The sequence below is a fragment of the Neolamprologus multifasciatus genome, chromosome 1 (assembly GCF_963576455.1).
Source record: "Neolamprologus multifasciatus chromosome 1, fNeoMul1.2, whole genome shotgun sequence".
Taxonomy (NCBI): Eukaryota; Metazoa; Chordata; class Actinopteri; order Cichliformes; family Cichlidae; genus Neolamprologus; species Neolamprologus multifasciatus.
In genome coordinates, this window is record NC_140439.1 from 17,181,108 (window position 1) to 17,197,312 (window position 16,205).

General features: G+C 40.0%; 2 protein-coding genes across 4 annotated transcripts in view; one reads left to right on the forward strand and one right to left on the reverse strand.

The window, feature by feature from the left end:
* Positions 1–26: 26 nt before the first annotated feature.
* On the reverse strand, positions 27–8,630 carry spg7 (SPG7 matrix AAA peptidase subunit, paraplegin). Its single transcript, XM_085167078.1, has 17 exons — positions 8,101–8,630; positions 6,762–6,864; positions 6,595–6,684; positions 6,238–6,479; positions 5,982–6,121; positions 5,314–5,416; positions 5,107–5,232; positions 4,791–4,953; positions 4,301–4,474; positions 4,102–4,226; positions 3,876–3,978; positions 3,395–3,505; positions 3,196–3,311; positions 2,534–2,690; positions 1,653–1,816; positions 1,244–1,321; positions 27–1,154 (listed from the first exon to the last, which is right to left on the reverse strand). Exons 1-17 carry the CDS (start codon positions 8,320–8,322, stop codon positions 945–947), a joined length of 2,427 nt encoding a protein of 808 aa, XP_085023204.1. The 5' UTR covers positions 8,323–8,630; the 3' UTR covers positions 27–944.
* A 1,716-nt stretch (positions 8,631–10,346) lies between these two features.
* The window catches only part of ankrd11 (ankyrin repeat domain 11), a 111,635-nt gene continuing 105,776 nt past the window's right edge, over positions 10,347–16,205 (forward strand). For 2 of the 3 annotated variants that reach the window (XM_085167051.1, XM_085167069.1), the window contains exon 1: positions 10,348–10,805. The gene's annotated coding sequence lies outside the window, so the exon portion shown is untranslated. Of the gene's footprint in view, positions 10,806–16,205 lie in introns of all 3 variants that reach the window. The other variant, XM_085167061.1, reaches the window with a different exon arrangement.

Sequence of the window (16,205 nt, forward strand, 5' to 3'; positions counted from 1 at the left end):
GATGTTCCACAAAGAACAACACAATGTTTAAATAAAACTTTATTTAAATATTTGGCAAAACCATTCTTTGGAACTTTATATTCACTTCTAGCAAGAAAACCAATGTGCAGTCCCTGACAAACATCGTTTCTCAAAAAAGAAACACCTTCTAATCTACTCCTTCTTAATTACTGATTCAAGATGAGAGAAGGACCAAAGTGTGTGGTGGAAAATCTGCTGCTTCATCACCAGCATGACATACATTTTGAAATCTCAGCTTTAAAGGTGTTTTACAAAATGCAAAATGTGGTTTCTTCAGAACAGTTATTCCTCACCGCCTCTGTTTCAGGTCTAAGCGGTCTAACTGCAGCTCACTACAGACTAATGCACACCTTGATGAGTTTTTAAAACCCCAGTCACAGACATCAGTGCCAATATATTTTGTGCATGTGACCTAACAGTACAGATTATTTCAATAAAGAAAAACTCCGGTTACAAATGCTCAAGCAGCTTCACTGCTGCCATCTAAAATATCACAAATTCTTCAAAGAAATATCTGAAGCTAAACCTGAAAATGATTTATTATAATTTTTAAATTAAAAAGATCACATCCACTGGAGCCATCAACACCTATGTTGGCATAAACCTGAATACTGTTCAGAGGTTTTTTCTAAACTGTTAGCACTTGTATTTGTTAGAGTAATCCTGTTTAAAAACACTTGTTTTTATTGTCACCATTGCATAATCATATGTCTCGGCAGCAAGCACACGAGAGAAATGATGGAATTCCCAAAAAATATTAATTCTGAAAGTTGCAGATTATCACACACATTAGCTAAGTGGAGACAAGTGCAAATGTTCATTTGCACGAAAGTTTGCACGGACTGCAGAGTTTTTTATAAACCTTGACTGTTAGAAATATAAAGCACTAAAGAAGGGACTAAATACACTGTACATTTCTAAGATCACACCAGCTGAGGGTTCATGTCCTCGTCTGTCTGCTTGTGGGGTGGAGGCGGCTGAGGCTCGTCTTCTCCTGTGTCTTGTTTGTCCCTCTCGGCCTCCACCCAGCTCTGTGGGAGGATCATCTTCTTGGGCCCATGGGGTGGTGGACCCAGCAAGGCTTCAATGTCATCGTAGTTCACGACTTCACGCTCAAGCAGCGCATTGGCCAACTGGAAAGACAGACCCAGCGAGATTTTAAAGGTAATACAGAAGAAATGGCCTCACATGATTAAAACGCATAAAGAAGAAAACAACCGACCAGTGTTAGTTTGTCTCTGTTGTCCAAGAGCAGCTTCTCCGTTTGTCTGTATGCACGAGCTATCATTATCTTAGCCTCCTGCAAATACAGAAAGATGTATTCAAATTTACCAATTCACTTTTAAAACAAATGTCAATGATTTGCAACCGCTTTAAAGATTACATTTGAATGAATACAAATAACATACTAACGTTAAAACTGAGAAATATTATGATTATAAAAATATATATTATTTTTAATAGGATGCTTGTAGCAAAGCATCCAAACCTTTCAGAAAATGTCCCGTACATACTCTAACAGCTGCAAGAGCTAAAAATTGATACTTTAGCATAATAATATTAGCTTATTACTTCAACATTCACAGTGTGCTAATCTGAGAACAGAAGACTAATCCGATTGTTGAACCCACATGGTCCATCTGCTGCTGCAGGCCCTGACTGAAAGGACGGCGCCCAATGGCACCTTGCTCTTCTGTTTCTGGGAACGAGACCTGCCCGACACTGTCACACATGCCGTACTGCTTCACCATTGAGTAGGCCACACGCGTCACCTTGCGCAAGTCATCTTGAGCTCCTGGGGACACAGAAAAAAAGACGCTTAATGTTTAAAATTTAATTAAAGCCCACTCCCACACCATTCAGGTTTAACCAAACTTGCCAAAAGGGAGAATATTTATTTGGCTGCCCAGCAATTAGATATTTGACTGATAATAGAAAATGTATTTAAAGTAAGCAGTATGACAAAAAAAAGAAGTGTTCACTGGTAGGTTGTGATTACAGGAAATAGAAACCATAAACATGGGTGTAAATCATCAGTCGTGATAATGTAACAATTTGCTCTCTGACCTTGGATCCTGGCTTTCTTCTGTGTGTTAGTTTGTCACACACCACTCATTTAGGCAATGTTGGAGACTAATCGCACTAAACACCAATAGAAACATTTCCTCCTGACAATAACAGTCTACTCCAGGAGGACAATGCACCTCTCTACACCACAAAAACTGCTTGGTAAGAATATCCAGGTGTACAGGAACAACCTTGATACACAGATCCCTACAACAGAGTGCCAACCAGTTTCACCCTATGATAGCTGGGTTAGCCTCCCACAAGACCCGAAAGATCCTCTAAAATTACCCTGGAGCAGACCCCACAGGACACCTGCAAAGAAGGCCTGACTGTAAGCTCCAACAGGCCAGAGCTGGTTTAGTGTTAGAAAAAGAGAACCTTAATGATATCAAGCAGGTGGTTTTAACATTGCAGCTGATTCGTGTGAAGATTAGTTGGAGGGTACCTGTAGTAACCTTGTTAAAGGTGATTGCTTCAGCAGCTCTTCCTCCTAGAGCCATACACATCCGCTCAAACAGCTGCTCCTTGGTGAAGAGATACTGGTCACGGGGTAAGATCTGGGCAAATCCTAGAGCTGCGTTTGTACGTGGAGCAATGGAAACCTGAAACACATCACATGATCTGTCAGTTTATGAAAGGTTTATGAAAGGTGAATTGTACAGATTAAGGGTTAACCATTTGTACTGTTGCCTTTTTAGTGTATTTACATTTGTATCATAGCCTATTAAACTGTATGCTTTTCTAGATCAACAATATAACCTCCACGGTCCTTGTTCATAGTTGTGTCTTGTGTGGGACATGCGGCATATCCATTTGGGTTTTTATACACAGATGTATGAAAGTCTAATACAGCAAATGGTATAAGAGGCAGAAAAGGAGCAACTGAAGAGAGACCCAGGATTATGTGAGATAATGAATAATCCAGGCATCTGTATAAACTGCCAAAACACTTATCAGTGGTTAAGTGGAAAAACAAGTACTCCTCTGAAATGAAACCCTACTCTCAACATGCTCTGTGGAACGCTTTGGACTTATCTGATTAAAGCTAAACATGACAATTAGATCTGGAAAGATTTACTTATATAGAATTCGTCACATTTCAAGTACCTTCATAACTGCATCTGTGTGCTCAAGGAGCCATCCCACTAAGGCATGTCCAGACTCATGGAAGGCAATGACCCTCTGCTCCTCTTTAGACAGGATCTTACTCTTCTTTACGCTTCCTGATGACACACATTTCTCAGATTTTGCCACCGACACATGAGAAATATTTATTTCCCAGAACTTAGCATGTGCATTATTGTACCTGCTATAACTCTCTCCACCGCATACTCAAAGTTAAAGGTATCGATGGATTTGTACCCTTCTCTGGCAGCATGCAGAGCAGCTTCGTTACAAATGTTTGCAATGTCTGCACCTGCAGAGACACCATGAGATAAGAAACGTTAGAATAACACTTCAACATCAGCAGTGTTGAGATGTTTTATCCTTTTTGATTTAGAACTTCTCTTTCTTCATGGAGGCAGATCAGACCAGTACTTTAGTATGCCCAAAGATGTTCATAGACTTCAGTTAGGACTAGGGATGATGCTCTTTAAATGATACCAATGCCAAGAGGGGGTCTACTTATTAAACCAATACTGATTATTTTATTGATTCCCAATTTGTTGTCTGAGCAAGCCTACACAGAAGATAAGCTAACAAGCTTGATGATTACGATTGACTGGACAGGTTTTTTTTTGGTTCTTGATCCCCATCCCTGAGGAGAACCATAAATGTGCACGTACCACTGAAGCCTGGGGTGAGCTCTGCCAGACGCAGGGAGTAGAAATTCGCTGGCTGAGTCAGCTTCAAGATCTTCAGATGCTGCTCAAAGATCTCCTTCCTCTCCTGGAAAACAATCGAAATGAAACAAACCAATCCAAATCTCCTGCACAGCAGCAAGGTTAAGTTGTTATTAAATGCTCAGCAACATATGACAAGGATACCCATTTGGAAGATACCCAATGATACCTGCAGTGTTGGCAGATCTATAAAGATGTGTCTGTCCAGTCTGCCTGGTCTCATTAGGGCATTATCCAAAATATCTGCTCTGTTAGTGGAAGCAAGAACAATGACATGGTCTGTTGTTCCCATGCCTGCAAAAGAAGAGGAGGTTAGTAGTCTGCCTGAAAAGCGAATGTGCTGCTCTGAAACCAGATGTTTTACTCACCATCCATTTCTACTAGCAGCTGGTTGAGAGTCTGCTCCTCCTCAGTGTTGGAGAAACCTGACATGTTGGTGGAGCGCTTCTTTCCCACAGCATCGATCTCATCGATGTAGACGATGCAGGGTGCTCGAGTGCGAGCCTCCTTGAATAAACTCCTGACTCGAGCAGCACCCAGGCCTACAAACAAACACATTGTTGTACATGATCTGGTTCTGTTGGAGGTTTCCTCCTGAAAAAGGGGACTGTCGCAAAGTGCTTATTCACAGCTGGTCATGTGATTGTTGGGATTTTTTTATGTATCGCTGTAGGATCTTTACTTTACAGCACATATACATATAAAAAATAGGGCACTCGCTCTTACAGGCTCAAGTTAATCAGATATCTTTCACTACAGTAAACCCAATACTATATCTATATGATGATCATAAACAACATCATCAACTCACACAGTGAATATTAGCATCATGCTGATGCTCATGCTGTGTGTCCATACCTCCAATGACCTCCACAAACTCAGAGCCAGCCATAGCCAGAAACGGCACCTTGGCTTCCGTAGCTACAGCCTTAGCAAGCAGGGTCTTCCCACATCCTGGAGGGCCAAGCAATAATGCACCCTTGGGAACCTTGGCGCCAAGCTGGAGGTATCGTTCAGGACTCTATGAAAAGGTAATGCTAGTGCTGTGAGTATTAAGCTGCAGAGGAGGTTTGAGGATTCAGTTGATCAAGGCTTTCTTAATTAAAACTCAAATATTTAATGTGCTTCACTTGTGCAAAATGAACATATTTTAACTTTTGAGTATGTTTCTTACCTTGAGGTAGTCAACGAATTCCTTTACTTCCAATTTAGCCTCATGCATGCCTGCCACATCTTTGAAGCTCACACCTTTACCCGACTTCCCATCCACGATGGTGAACTTGGCCATCTTCAGCTGATTCTGTTAGGCAGGGTGGAATGTGGAGTTAGTCCACAGAACAAACAACATAGATGTCAGTTTACTAAAATGTGTTTCATTTACAAAAGCGCTGAAGCCGCCATCTCTGCCACCCATGCCAGCAAGTCGAAAGATATACCAGAGAATCGCCACACCGATCGCAGCCATGCCCAGAGCATAGACTGCACTGAAACAAGAATAGAGGGAGAAAAAAGGCTGTTTTTAACTTTAAATGACGACAAACCTGTAGTTCAAATATTAAAATTTATGACCACGTTGATTGCATGCATACGCCCATAGACTGAGAAACAATAATGAAGTTCAATTGGATTTGAAAAGAAGCACTTCTTGGATTCAAACAACTTCTACTGGAAGTGCTGTTTGGCAGGGATACATGTAGCATAAAATATGAAAAAAAACAAACAAAAAAAACAAACAAAACTCCAAGGCATTTTCTTTTCAAAATAAAATTAAAATGCTTTTATTTTCACAACAAAAAACTCCCAACATGTTTCTGGCACACAGGCATTCATGAGGAGAAAATAAATAAATAAATAAATGAATACTGCTGAACTTGTGTTTTTATGAAAAACAAACAGCAAAATAAGCCATAATGTTGTTTTTGTTCTCATATCTGATCTGTATGATTTTAGCAGTGCCTTGAATTATTTCTTAATCTTCACAAAAGATTAGGAAGGCACCTCATAAAAGATTTCTTATAATGTCTGCTCTGATAAGAGTTGTTTTCTTACTTCCCAAAAAATCCAGTGCGCTTGTAAGACACTGGTATTCTGTCCTTGCTGTCAATATTCAGCTCCTCCTCGGCAGCTCTCAGCTTCTCCTCGAACTTGTCAATGTTGGCAACCTGCATTCTGTACATAAGCGCCAGCCTCTGCGAAGCATGAGACGTAACAGGAAATTAGAATTAAGCATGAGGGTCTCCTGCGCAACTACAAGTGTGTTAACTGTGTGTGTGTGTGTGTGTGCAGAAAATCATCTACAACATACGGGCCTTCCGAAGATGACTGCTCCGGGATGAAGGTATATTTCCACAATGTCACTCTCGGGAACGACCTGCACACGTGACACCTCCCCCTTGGCAAGCATCTCGTTCACAAAGTCGTTCCAAGAGATGTTACCGCCACTGGTGTTAATGGAGTTCAGCAGGCTCATGATGAGCGCTATGATGAAGAGGGTTCGCAGTCGTTCCCGGTACATCTGATCCTCCTGTTCACGACGTTTCTTCTCCTCTGAAAGATGAGGCCGAAAATAAAAAATAAAGTAAATGATGTGACAAAGAAACCAGGTGTGGTGCAGGTATTTATCAGTTGCATCAAGTAGCAAAAAAAACTATGCATCGCTTACCTTCATCTTCCTCTGGCGTCTTCCCCTTTGGCCCATTCTTTTTATCTTTGTTTTGATTAGACTGAGATGTACTGAAGAGATTTGTTGCCCCTGAAATCAAACAGTTTAATTTAAAGCAGCTATAAGTGAATTTTTAAACAACTTATGAAGGTAAACTAAGTATTTACCGAGTAAATTTGCCAAACCAACAGGGTTCCTGAGCAGGTTGTTCCTAATTAGCTCTTTTCTAAGTCCCACCAAGCTAGGCCCCAAAGGTCGGTGGAGAAGACTCTGTTATGGGAATATTGGAGAAAAAAAAGTGGAAAGAAATCAGAATCAAAATCAGAACTAGAAAACCTAGTTAAATCAAAAGTGTGTAAATTTATTATCAACAAATGTGTTTACAACTTAAGGAAAAACAACAGACAATGTCACAATCTCAAATTGAAGACTTTCCAGAGTAGAATAAAAATAAGTGATTAGGGCATCTGTGACGGTTCTCAGTCATCCAGGTCATCATAGTCTAAGGAGAAAAGCCTCTGGACTTTTTTAAGTTTCCTTGAAGAAACTTGAAAAATTCCAGACTTTTTTCTTTCCACGCTCCTTAGACAAGTGATTAAGGCGATCGTATTTGACACTTTCAAATTTAACAAGTTAAATCATTATAATAAAACTATACCATATATGTGAAGTAAATCTCAGTAACAACAGTGCAGAGAGATTAATATTTTCTTACATGAAGTTAGAATGACATGTGAGAAGGAAATTTGACTAGAGCCATGGATACTTCTGATTGTTTTATTATTAGATATCAACCTCAGTTGATGCCAAAAAAGCTATTAGCACTGTTTTGGGAGGTAAAATTACTTATAGATCAAGTATTGAAAAATCAATCATGGTGAGCCTTCTGCTAAGAAGATATTTCCTGGCCATTTCTTTAGGTACACCTTGTCCTCAGACCTGCCTTAATCCTTTGTGACATAGATCGAATAAGGTACTGGACAAATTTCTCTGAGATTTTGGTCCAGATCGACATGATAGCAACACAGCTGAGTCATGGACGGATCAGGATAGATTCATGCTCTCGTGTTGTTTATGCCAAATTCTGGCCATGCTATCTGAATGTGACAGAAGAAATCAACTCAACAGACCACGCAATGTTTTTCCAATCTTCTATTGTCCAATTTTGATGAACCTGTGTGAAATTTAGACTCAGTTTTCTGTTCTTATCTGACAGGAGTGGTCTTCTGCTGCTATAGCCCATCTGCTTCAAAGTTCAGCTGCTCAGAGATGCTCTTCTGCTCAAAGCAATCTGGGAATTTTCCTCTGACCTCTAGCATCAACAAGGCATTTTAATCCAGAGAACCATATGTCACCGGATATTTTCTCTTTTTTGGTTCATTCTCGGTAAACAAGAAGAAACCCCCCGCAGAACAGCAGTTTCTGAAATACTCCTGTCTGGCATTAACAACCGTCAGTCATTTAAACCACCTTTTCTCCGAATGAAGTGGCCATCCACTTTATTACCTGTATGAGTTTCTGTTGCTGCTGATCTGTAAGAGTCCGCTCTGACTTTGTAAGAAGCGTCTTCCTCACGTGATCACACCTAGATGGGACATTTTGAACACCGCGGCTGGATAATGGCTTGCTCTCCAATACATAACAGTTTCGCTTCAGCAGCGTCCACAATAAACCTCTGCTGTATTTGCGACAAACACCAGCACTTTGCTGCAACAACAAAGCTGACATAGTGGCTGTCGTTAGTCTAAAGCGAACATTTAACAGAGCTAATGCACCGACATAGCTGTCTCCGTCTCCTCGGAGGTTTTAAAAGCTCAGTTTAGAGCTAGAGCTCGTTGTTATCCAACCGCTCAGCCGGGCAAAGACGTCAGCCCTGCGGGGACCTACTTCCGCGCCGGAAACTCACAAAGACTGTTTAATTAAAAAAAAAAGAAAAAAATCGGATTTCATCATTATTTACTAATCCTCGTTAGAGATACATTGTGTGTTCAGTATGTGCAGAATGCTAAATAATACAGTTAAACGCATCCCGGAAGTCAAACTTTGAACTTTAACCTTTCTTTGTTGATCTTTAAGGACCTGCAAGCTGCGCATATGTTTGCGCAGGAATTACGCAAAACAGCTTTAAAGCAGCGCATTTACGACACATCAGAGAGTACAGTTACCTTTACCCCCTCTTTATTGTTGCGAAATTAACTGCAATTTTCAAAGAATTAAAAAAAGTAAAAATGTGTGTAATGTATGTAAACGGTTTAAATTAGCAATTTTACTGCTTCCCATGAAGCCTGCAGTAAGGCGTTGTGGGTGTTTGTTTACTTGATTTTTCAGTCAAAGATGTATCACTGGTCCACCAGAGAGCGCTGTTGGTTAAGATGATTGAGCTGTTTTGGTACGGTGCGATTTAGCAAAATGAATGCATATGAAAACAGACAATGTTGGTTACGTGGGGTTAGATTGAGAGCAGGGTGCTTTTTGTGTTTCGGTTCAGTTTATTAATAATAATAATAATAATAATAATAATAATAATAATAATAATAATAATAATACCCGGTAGTATTAATGTGAATGAGCTTCAGTCAAGTAAGAAGAAAGAAGAAAGGCTTTTGTGGATAATGAAAACAATGTCGTAGAAACGCAGACTGTATGGAACTGTATGTACAGGTCTGATTGAATGGCATTAAAGTGACCCAATGAGAGTTTGGAGTTTTCCTTTCGGCCAATAGGAGCATTCGTATCATCCGTTCACGTATCAGTTTAACCACGGGTCTGTCAGGTTTGTCCACCAGCACGCTCCGGTTTCTTCACAGACTCATCAGCCGAAAGCTGCACTTAGATCACGTCATTAGACATATAAAAGGCCGTGAAACATGCATATCTTAAGAATTATAATAAAAAGTTTTCCAGAGCGTTTTTCACGAGGATAGTAATTTACCATTTCAAAGTATCAACCCCAAACCGCCGATAGTGTTGTTTAAATTATTTTACATTCATTAATAAATTCTTAAATACTGAAAAAATATGCCAGCGAGTATGATGTATGTATAACTACTATGACTTGTGATGATACAAAATGTTTTCTTGCGGGTTACCAGGCCCAATGGTATCAGAAAGGTCAGTATAGCTAGGCTAAAAAGATTTAGACGGAATAACTTCGAGCTATTATTCTAATTATTGAAGCTACTGCTCTTGTACTAAATGAGTGGTAAATGGACTTAAACGGATTGGTTATAGAATAGCAGTGTGCATAGAGGCACACATCGAGGTCCTGTAGGTAATTATGTGAAGCTGCAGGTGTTTAATTATTACAGGGATTCCCCCCCTCTCAATAAGTGTCGCAAAATAGCTCACATCAGGGTCAGGCAACACAAACTCGCGAGTGTCTTTAATGTATAGTAGACGTATGTGCGCCTGCGCGACAAAGTCTGTCTGAACTATTTTGTCATAAACAAGTGCTTCCACTTACTGACGCGAGCCAACCGGCGTAAACGTGTCTTTTTATAAAGACAGAAAAACGAGTGCACCCAACGCCCGTACTCCATTTCCTTTTCGTGGTCCTCCAACTATATAATGGAGCGTTGTCTCAGGTGTTTGAAACTGTGACACATGGGCCGCCACGTTGGGGCACGTCTCAAGCTTGGACAGAAGGGTGGATAGGGTGGTTGTGCTGATCCAAAATGGCGTCGTTTTCAAAGTGCACTGCAAAGGTATCCGCCTACAGCATCGGAGCCAATCAGAGCTCGCGTTTCATCCGCGACTCGTTTCCGTGCCGAGAGTCCCCGCACACTGTATGCTAAGGCCGCTCGAAAACCGCTCGAATGGTTTGGCGGAGAGGATTAAAGCGAAACAAAAATAACATCTTTTGATGGCTTATATTTACCCAAGCTAGCCTCGAGCTACATAGGTGGACCGTTAAAGGTTCGTAGTTTTTGGACAAGATGAAATAGCAACGCTGTAAACGAATTCTCGTGGATATTTTAGTGTTTTTTCTGCGGACGTCTGTTTGTTGGTCTACACGATTTTAACAAGCTAGCGCTAGCCTCGACTCGAATGAGCTGCGATGGTCGTCGCAAATTTATGCGGATGTCTCCGGAGCAGTGTATAGTGAACCGACGGCGACAAATGGGACCATCCAGCATCGGCGGAAAACACCACGGCGTAGACTAAACGTTAAAGATTCAGTAACTGGTTGAAATTGTGGGAATCAGACAGAGGTAGGTGTGCTTTTACGCTCCCTGCAAAGCTAACATGGCAACAACAACAAACTGACTCCTGCTGTCCCCGAGATTAACCCGTTTTTATGGTGTGAATGTGCAATGTTTTCGTGCATTTACTCTTTTTAAGCAGCGTTATGACGTTGTATCGCCATTGAACTACATGTACTTTTTTTAAAATCTTAAGAATTACTTCTCAAGTGCAGCTTTATTGAGGGGTTATCCTCTTCACACACACACACACACACACACACACACACCCCCCAAGTGATCCGAGTTTGAAAGAAGGAATCCCTTCTCTTAGATACACATTGAGAAATCGTCTGCACTCTGAAGCAAAATTTATTTAGTTGTGGTGAATCATTTTTTGAGCTTGATGTGATTGTCAGTGTGTTGACTCTTTAAAATTAAGTCTAAATATCTTAGTCAGCAGCCAATACTGCAAACATTGGTACCCCATGCCCACGTGTGGCATTACTAACAGAGTAGCGCTGTGCGTGTGTTTTTGAAAGGTTTTTGCAAGCAAAGGTGGTTTTATGTAAACTGTCCGCGGTCTTTAGGCTAATAATTGGCTTATTTGTATATTTATGCTTAAGACTAAGGGGCACCTTTATATCCCAGACAATAATTAACATGACATTACTCAAGAGAGTGCACCAGTAACATCCAAATGTTGACCTATTTTCAAAAGGCACAGTAGCATTGCTCATTTAGCTGGTGACCTAACGCAATACTGGTCTTCCAGCTTTTCCACTTAGACTAGCGTCTTAATTCTCTAGCTCTTATGCATTTGGATATGCTTTGGATTTGTACAACCCTGTGTGTAAACAAAGCAATGAAATACATAGTCAAAGCTGAAACCAGTGAAGAGGATTTGTTTATGCATTGCGGGTCCACGGGCTGTCCAGATTCTGTCACTGCGTGCTTGCATACAGTTTGGAGCCTAACTGTATGAATGGATAACTATCTAAATTGGTAGTGTCGGTTCAGTGGAACACTCCCCCTCCCACCTCCTTTAAAAAATATGAAGGAAAGACACAACATGGTGGGGTTTGAGGAAATTGAATATGGAGGAGAAGCTTGCCACTTTGGTGCAGTACCAGTGCTGAGGAAAACACTGCAGTGCCGTTGGTGGTGTTTTATACCAAGATACCGAGAGTGTTGAAGCTTGTTGGGGCGTTCATGTTGACTACACTGCAGAGGCAGTGATGCATATCTCTGTCTCCCTTGAGCTTGCGCAGGTTCTGTTTGTCTGTGCTATAGTTAAAGCCTCAGTTCATTTGCTGTTATAGCACAGACTGTTCATGTCCACATGAAGATGGTGATGTGCAGGATTTATGTGTGAAATTTGTGCCTTAGCAGAAATGTAAACAAATTTGGTCTTCAGTGGAGCTGGGCGATAAAGATCATTGAAATCTCTTTCTCTCAATAGAAATACGAGCAATAGAAATCACGGACAACATGAAAAGCCAGGGACACTAGCACATTAGGAGCGCTTGGCGAGATAAAATGCAAAATTATTACAGAAAACTGTTAATGAAAACCCAGTTAACAGTGTTACTGAAGTGGCACCCCAATGGACATAGTGCAACGGTCAAAAGATGAGGGTACGATTGAAAAGAAGAGTCAGAACAAACTGCCAGCTGCGTTGTTTCCACAAAGGCAGTTAACACAAGCGATTGCTTTTACCCTCTGAAGCATTGTCATCCTTCAGAGTACGCACAATACACTCCAGACTATTTCTTCCATACCATTTCCGTCATATCATGAATGCTTACTTTATTGTAAAAGACGCAATGACAGAAAGTGCAGTTGAAAATGTTGGATTTAAGTAGCTGATTCAATTAACTAACCCTAGTTAACATTTCTCTTGAGCAGCACTTTACCAGCTCTACACGGAGTGCAGAGCTGGTAAAGTGAATGTTGAATGAGTCATACTTTGCTAACATGTTGGAAATTTGGTTATGTTGCACATCTGATCCATGTATGAGCCTCACTGCCCATTTCATTGAGACACTATTGCACTTCTCGTGCCTTTAAGAAATGTATGTGTATATGTTTTTGCCTTGGAGCATAGGCAGATCATCATTCAGTGACTTTGTCAGTTTTGTGTATGTTCTCCTTTGTTTCCTTGTGAACTTTGATTTGTATTTGAATTTTTTGTTCAAAGATATTAGTGATAACTGCCATCCTGGTTGAATTCAGCTGAATTGCATGTCCCTTCTGGTTCCCCTTACTGATGCCTCTGTTTCTAAAATTGCTACCAAGGAAACAAGACATATACTCTCACTGTAACAGGAAGTGGAGTTTTGCTGGGCTTTGATAGGTTATGAGCTCTTAAAGCCTGGATTCAGGCAGGCTGACTTCTATGATTTTGCTCTTCTGCTGCCCAACAGCAGTTTTCATGTCTGAGAAAAATCTCAAGGGTCCCCCAAAATGTTGAAAATAATTTTGCCTGTGTGTCCATCCCCACTAATCCATTTTCATTTTAAGCCCTAGGTTGTTGTTTGTTTTCCGCTAGCATTCTCATTACTGTGGCGTTTTGGGACCAATAAAATGGAGCTTTCTGCTGACCCAGTTTTAAAACTCTGGGCTTGTGTTTTGGTCTGGACAGACAGATACTTAAACTTGTGAAAAGACCACCACAGATGAGCACCTTCCCTTCTTGACAGCGATTTATCAAAGTCATCCTAGAAGCAAGTCTCGCCACTCAACAGCCATCTTGTTGACAAATTTGGGCAGGTATTTTGATGCCCCTTTTTATAATTGTAAAACAAGTCTGAGCTCTTATTTTCAGTAGTCACTGGAACAAAATCAGAATGTACAGAATCCCTGCTCATACAGATTTCAATTCACTCTAAAATAAGAATTGAAGAGCTGTTCCTTTTTTCCCCCTCGTGTAAGATATGCATGTACTTGGTGTATGCAGTTTCTCAGTCAGCATCTCTGGCTAATCCCATTAGAACACTTGAACCACATGCCTTGATTCTTTCTGGTTACAGATTTAATTGATCAAGTGATAAGGGCACTCTGTTATATCTTTATGATGAGTAGATCTGGCCTCCAACACATAGCTGACACTTGTAAATCTCTGCTGTGCGTAACTGCAAGTTTATCAACTGGAATTGGCTCGTGTGGTTTCCAGCTTGGATGCTGATTGGCTCTTTTCCTGTTACAGAATTCTCCTATAGAGTCATGAATGTTTGCGTGCCATGTCTCTGATCCTGTCAATTACAAATTTAAGTTAAACTGAAGCCATCTCATACATACACATTTAATAGCTTTATCTTCTTGGTGTGGTTACTTTTCACATTGTTAATAATAATACTGTCACTACCATTATTTCCATTAGGCATGCACCAGTTCAACCTCTTTCATTTCCAGTATGACACTAAAACATTGGCTTAGAGCATCTGCTGATTTGAAGAGTTAAATAGTAAGCCGTGGTCTTCATTGTGGGGAACAGACTGGTAATTGATCTTTTATGTTTCACAGGGTATCAGTATAAAATGTACCAGATAAATACATCCAAGAATATATTTATTCATTTGGTATTTATTTGTAAAATAATAAATAACACAGTGACAAAAGCAAAAACAAAACCTAAAGTATCTAACATTTAAGACGAGTGTGTATTTAGGATATTGTGCTTTTTATAGTTCTGTTAGTGACTTGCTGTGAATGCACCTCGCACAATAATGTAACACAAACTTGTACAACATACTCACGATGCATGTTGGCAGGAGAAGAGTGAAGTGAATTAATTCCATGTTATTTTATCATAATTGTAAAAACATCTTTTTAACAAGTATCACACAAAGAGCATAATGAATGAGAGAAGCCAACAACCTATACATCAACATCATCTTCACTTTTCAGTCATTGCAGCACACTTGAATAGTGCGGTTATATCAAACAACAATGCAAACGTAAAGAGTTGCTGCTGGCATACCATCTTGAAAGTGACAAAGCTTTTACCTTCCCCCATGCTAGCAGCTTATCCACCACTGCTGACAAGAATGTTGCATGAACATGAATATCTATCTCAGCTTTTTTGGTCTGGTTTGGCCCAATACCTGCTCCAAATTACTACGTCCCTAGTTGCTTCAGAAGCTCATGTTGTGTTCTGACAGCACGGTTGCCTTAAATTTGTGTGTTACCTGATTTATAAAAACACTCATGCACAGTGTTTGCGATTAATCGTGTGTTGTGTGTTCACGGGCAGTTTGTGTAGACAGAGATTATCTGAAACTTTGCTTAAACACTTGTCTGGACAGAGATTAGTGTCGATGCAGCCTTACTCAACCTCTGAGGTGTACGGATATCGGCCATCTGTTAAGCATGTTGTAAACCTTAGTGCTCTGTTTTTCCTCTTCAGTCTTCTGTCTCATTCAAAGATGGACTACCTTTGTTTTGTTTAGGTTTTTTGTTTTGTTTTGTTTTTTGTTAATGATGAAAAGCTGGTATGAAGGTGAACAAGTCGAAGTATTATGCACAAACACAACAGAATGGCAAGGAAGAGAACAAGACCTGCTTGATTGCTCTGTTTGGCTGGCTTGACAGTAGCTGTTGCACAGGACAGACAACCAGGCTATTATTGTTAGCAAATCAAGTGATAACCCGTCAGAAGTACTGAATAATGAATTATGCTTAGTTATCAAGAAAACCCAAGCTAAGTAAAGGTAAAATGCATATTTGTGTCTTAACAAGAGTCTTTGTGAAAGGAGAGCGCAGCAACAGTTGTTCAGTAGCCCTTATGCTTAAAAATATGACTGAGTACTAATAACTATTCAGCAACATGCTTTACTATATTCCTTTAAATGACTGCGGTGGTTTGCAGGTTGTTATTGTGCCTGTTTACTAATTGACCCTGCAAATCTATTTAACTGCTCAATTTCAGTTTTGTCTTTTTAGAGAAGCTGTACTGAACATGTACTTATTGAAATTAATTGTGTGTGTATACCGTGCATTTTTTTTTTTTATGTGGGTTTTTTTGTTTTGTTTGGGGGGGAGGGGGTTGTAGGAGTTTTTGTGTGTGTGTGTTTTTTTTTTTTTTAATTTTTTTTAACATTTGACAAAATTTGACCTATAGTTTTGGGTAGAGTGATTATAATACACTTTAAATTTATAGGATTATGTTGTGTACAGCAGTATAAGTTTGTGGCGCTGATTCTATTTTTTGTAGAAAAAGGTGTATGGCTGTTATTTCAATAGAATATATGGATAAATTTCACATTTGTTTATGTAAGGGGTTGTCTTAAAAAATGTTGTGATATTTACACCGTTGCCAACATTTATGTGTGCAGTCCCTGTTATGCATTGAGGGGAAAAAAGTGTTCGTGTGTTTTCTGCTCTCTTGTGTTATATAATAATGCAATCCAAAGGTGCCTGGCGCAGTGT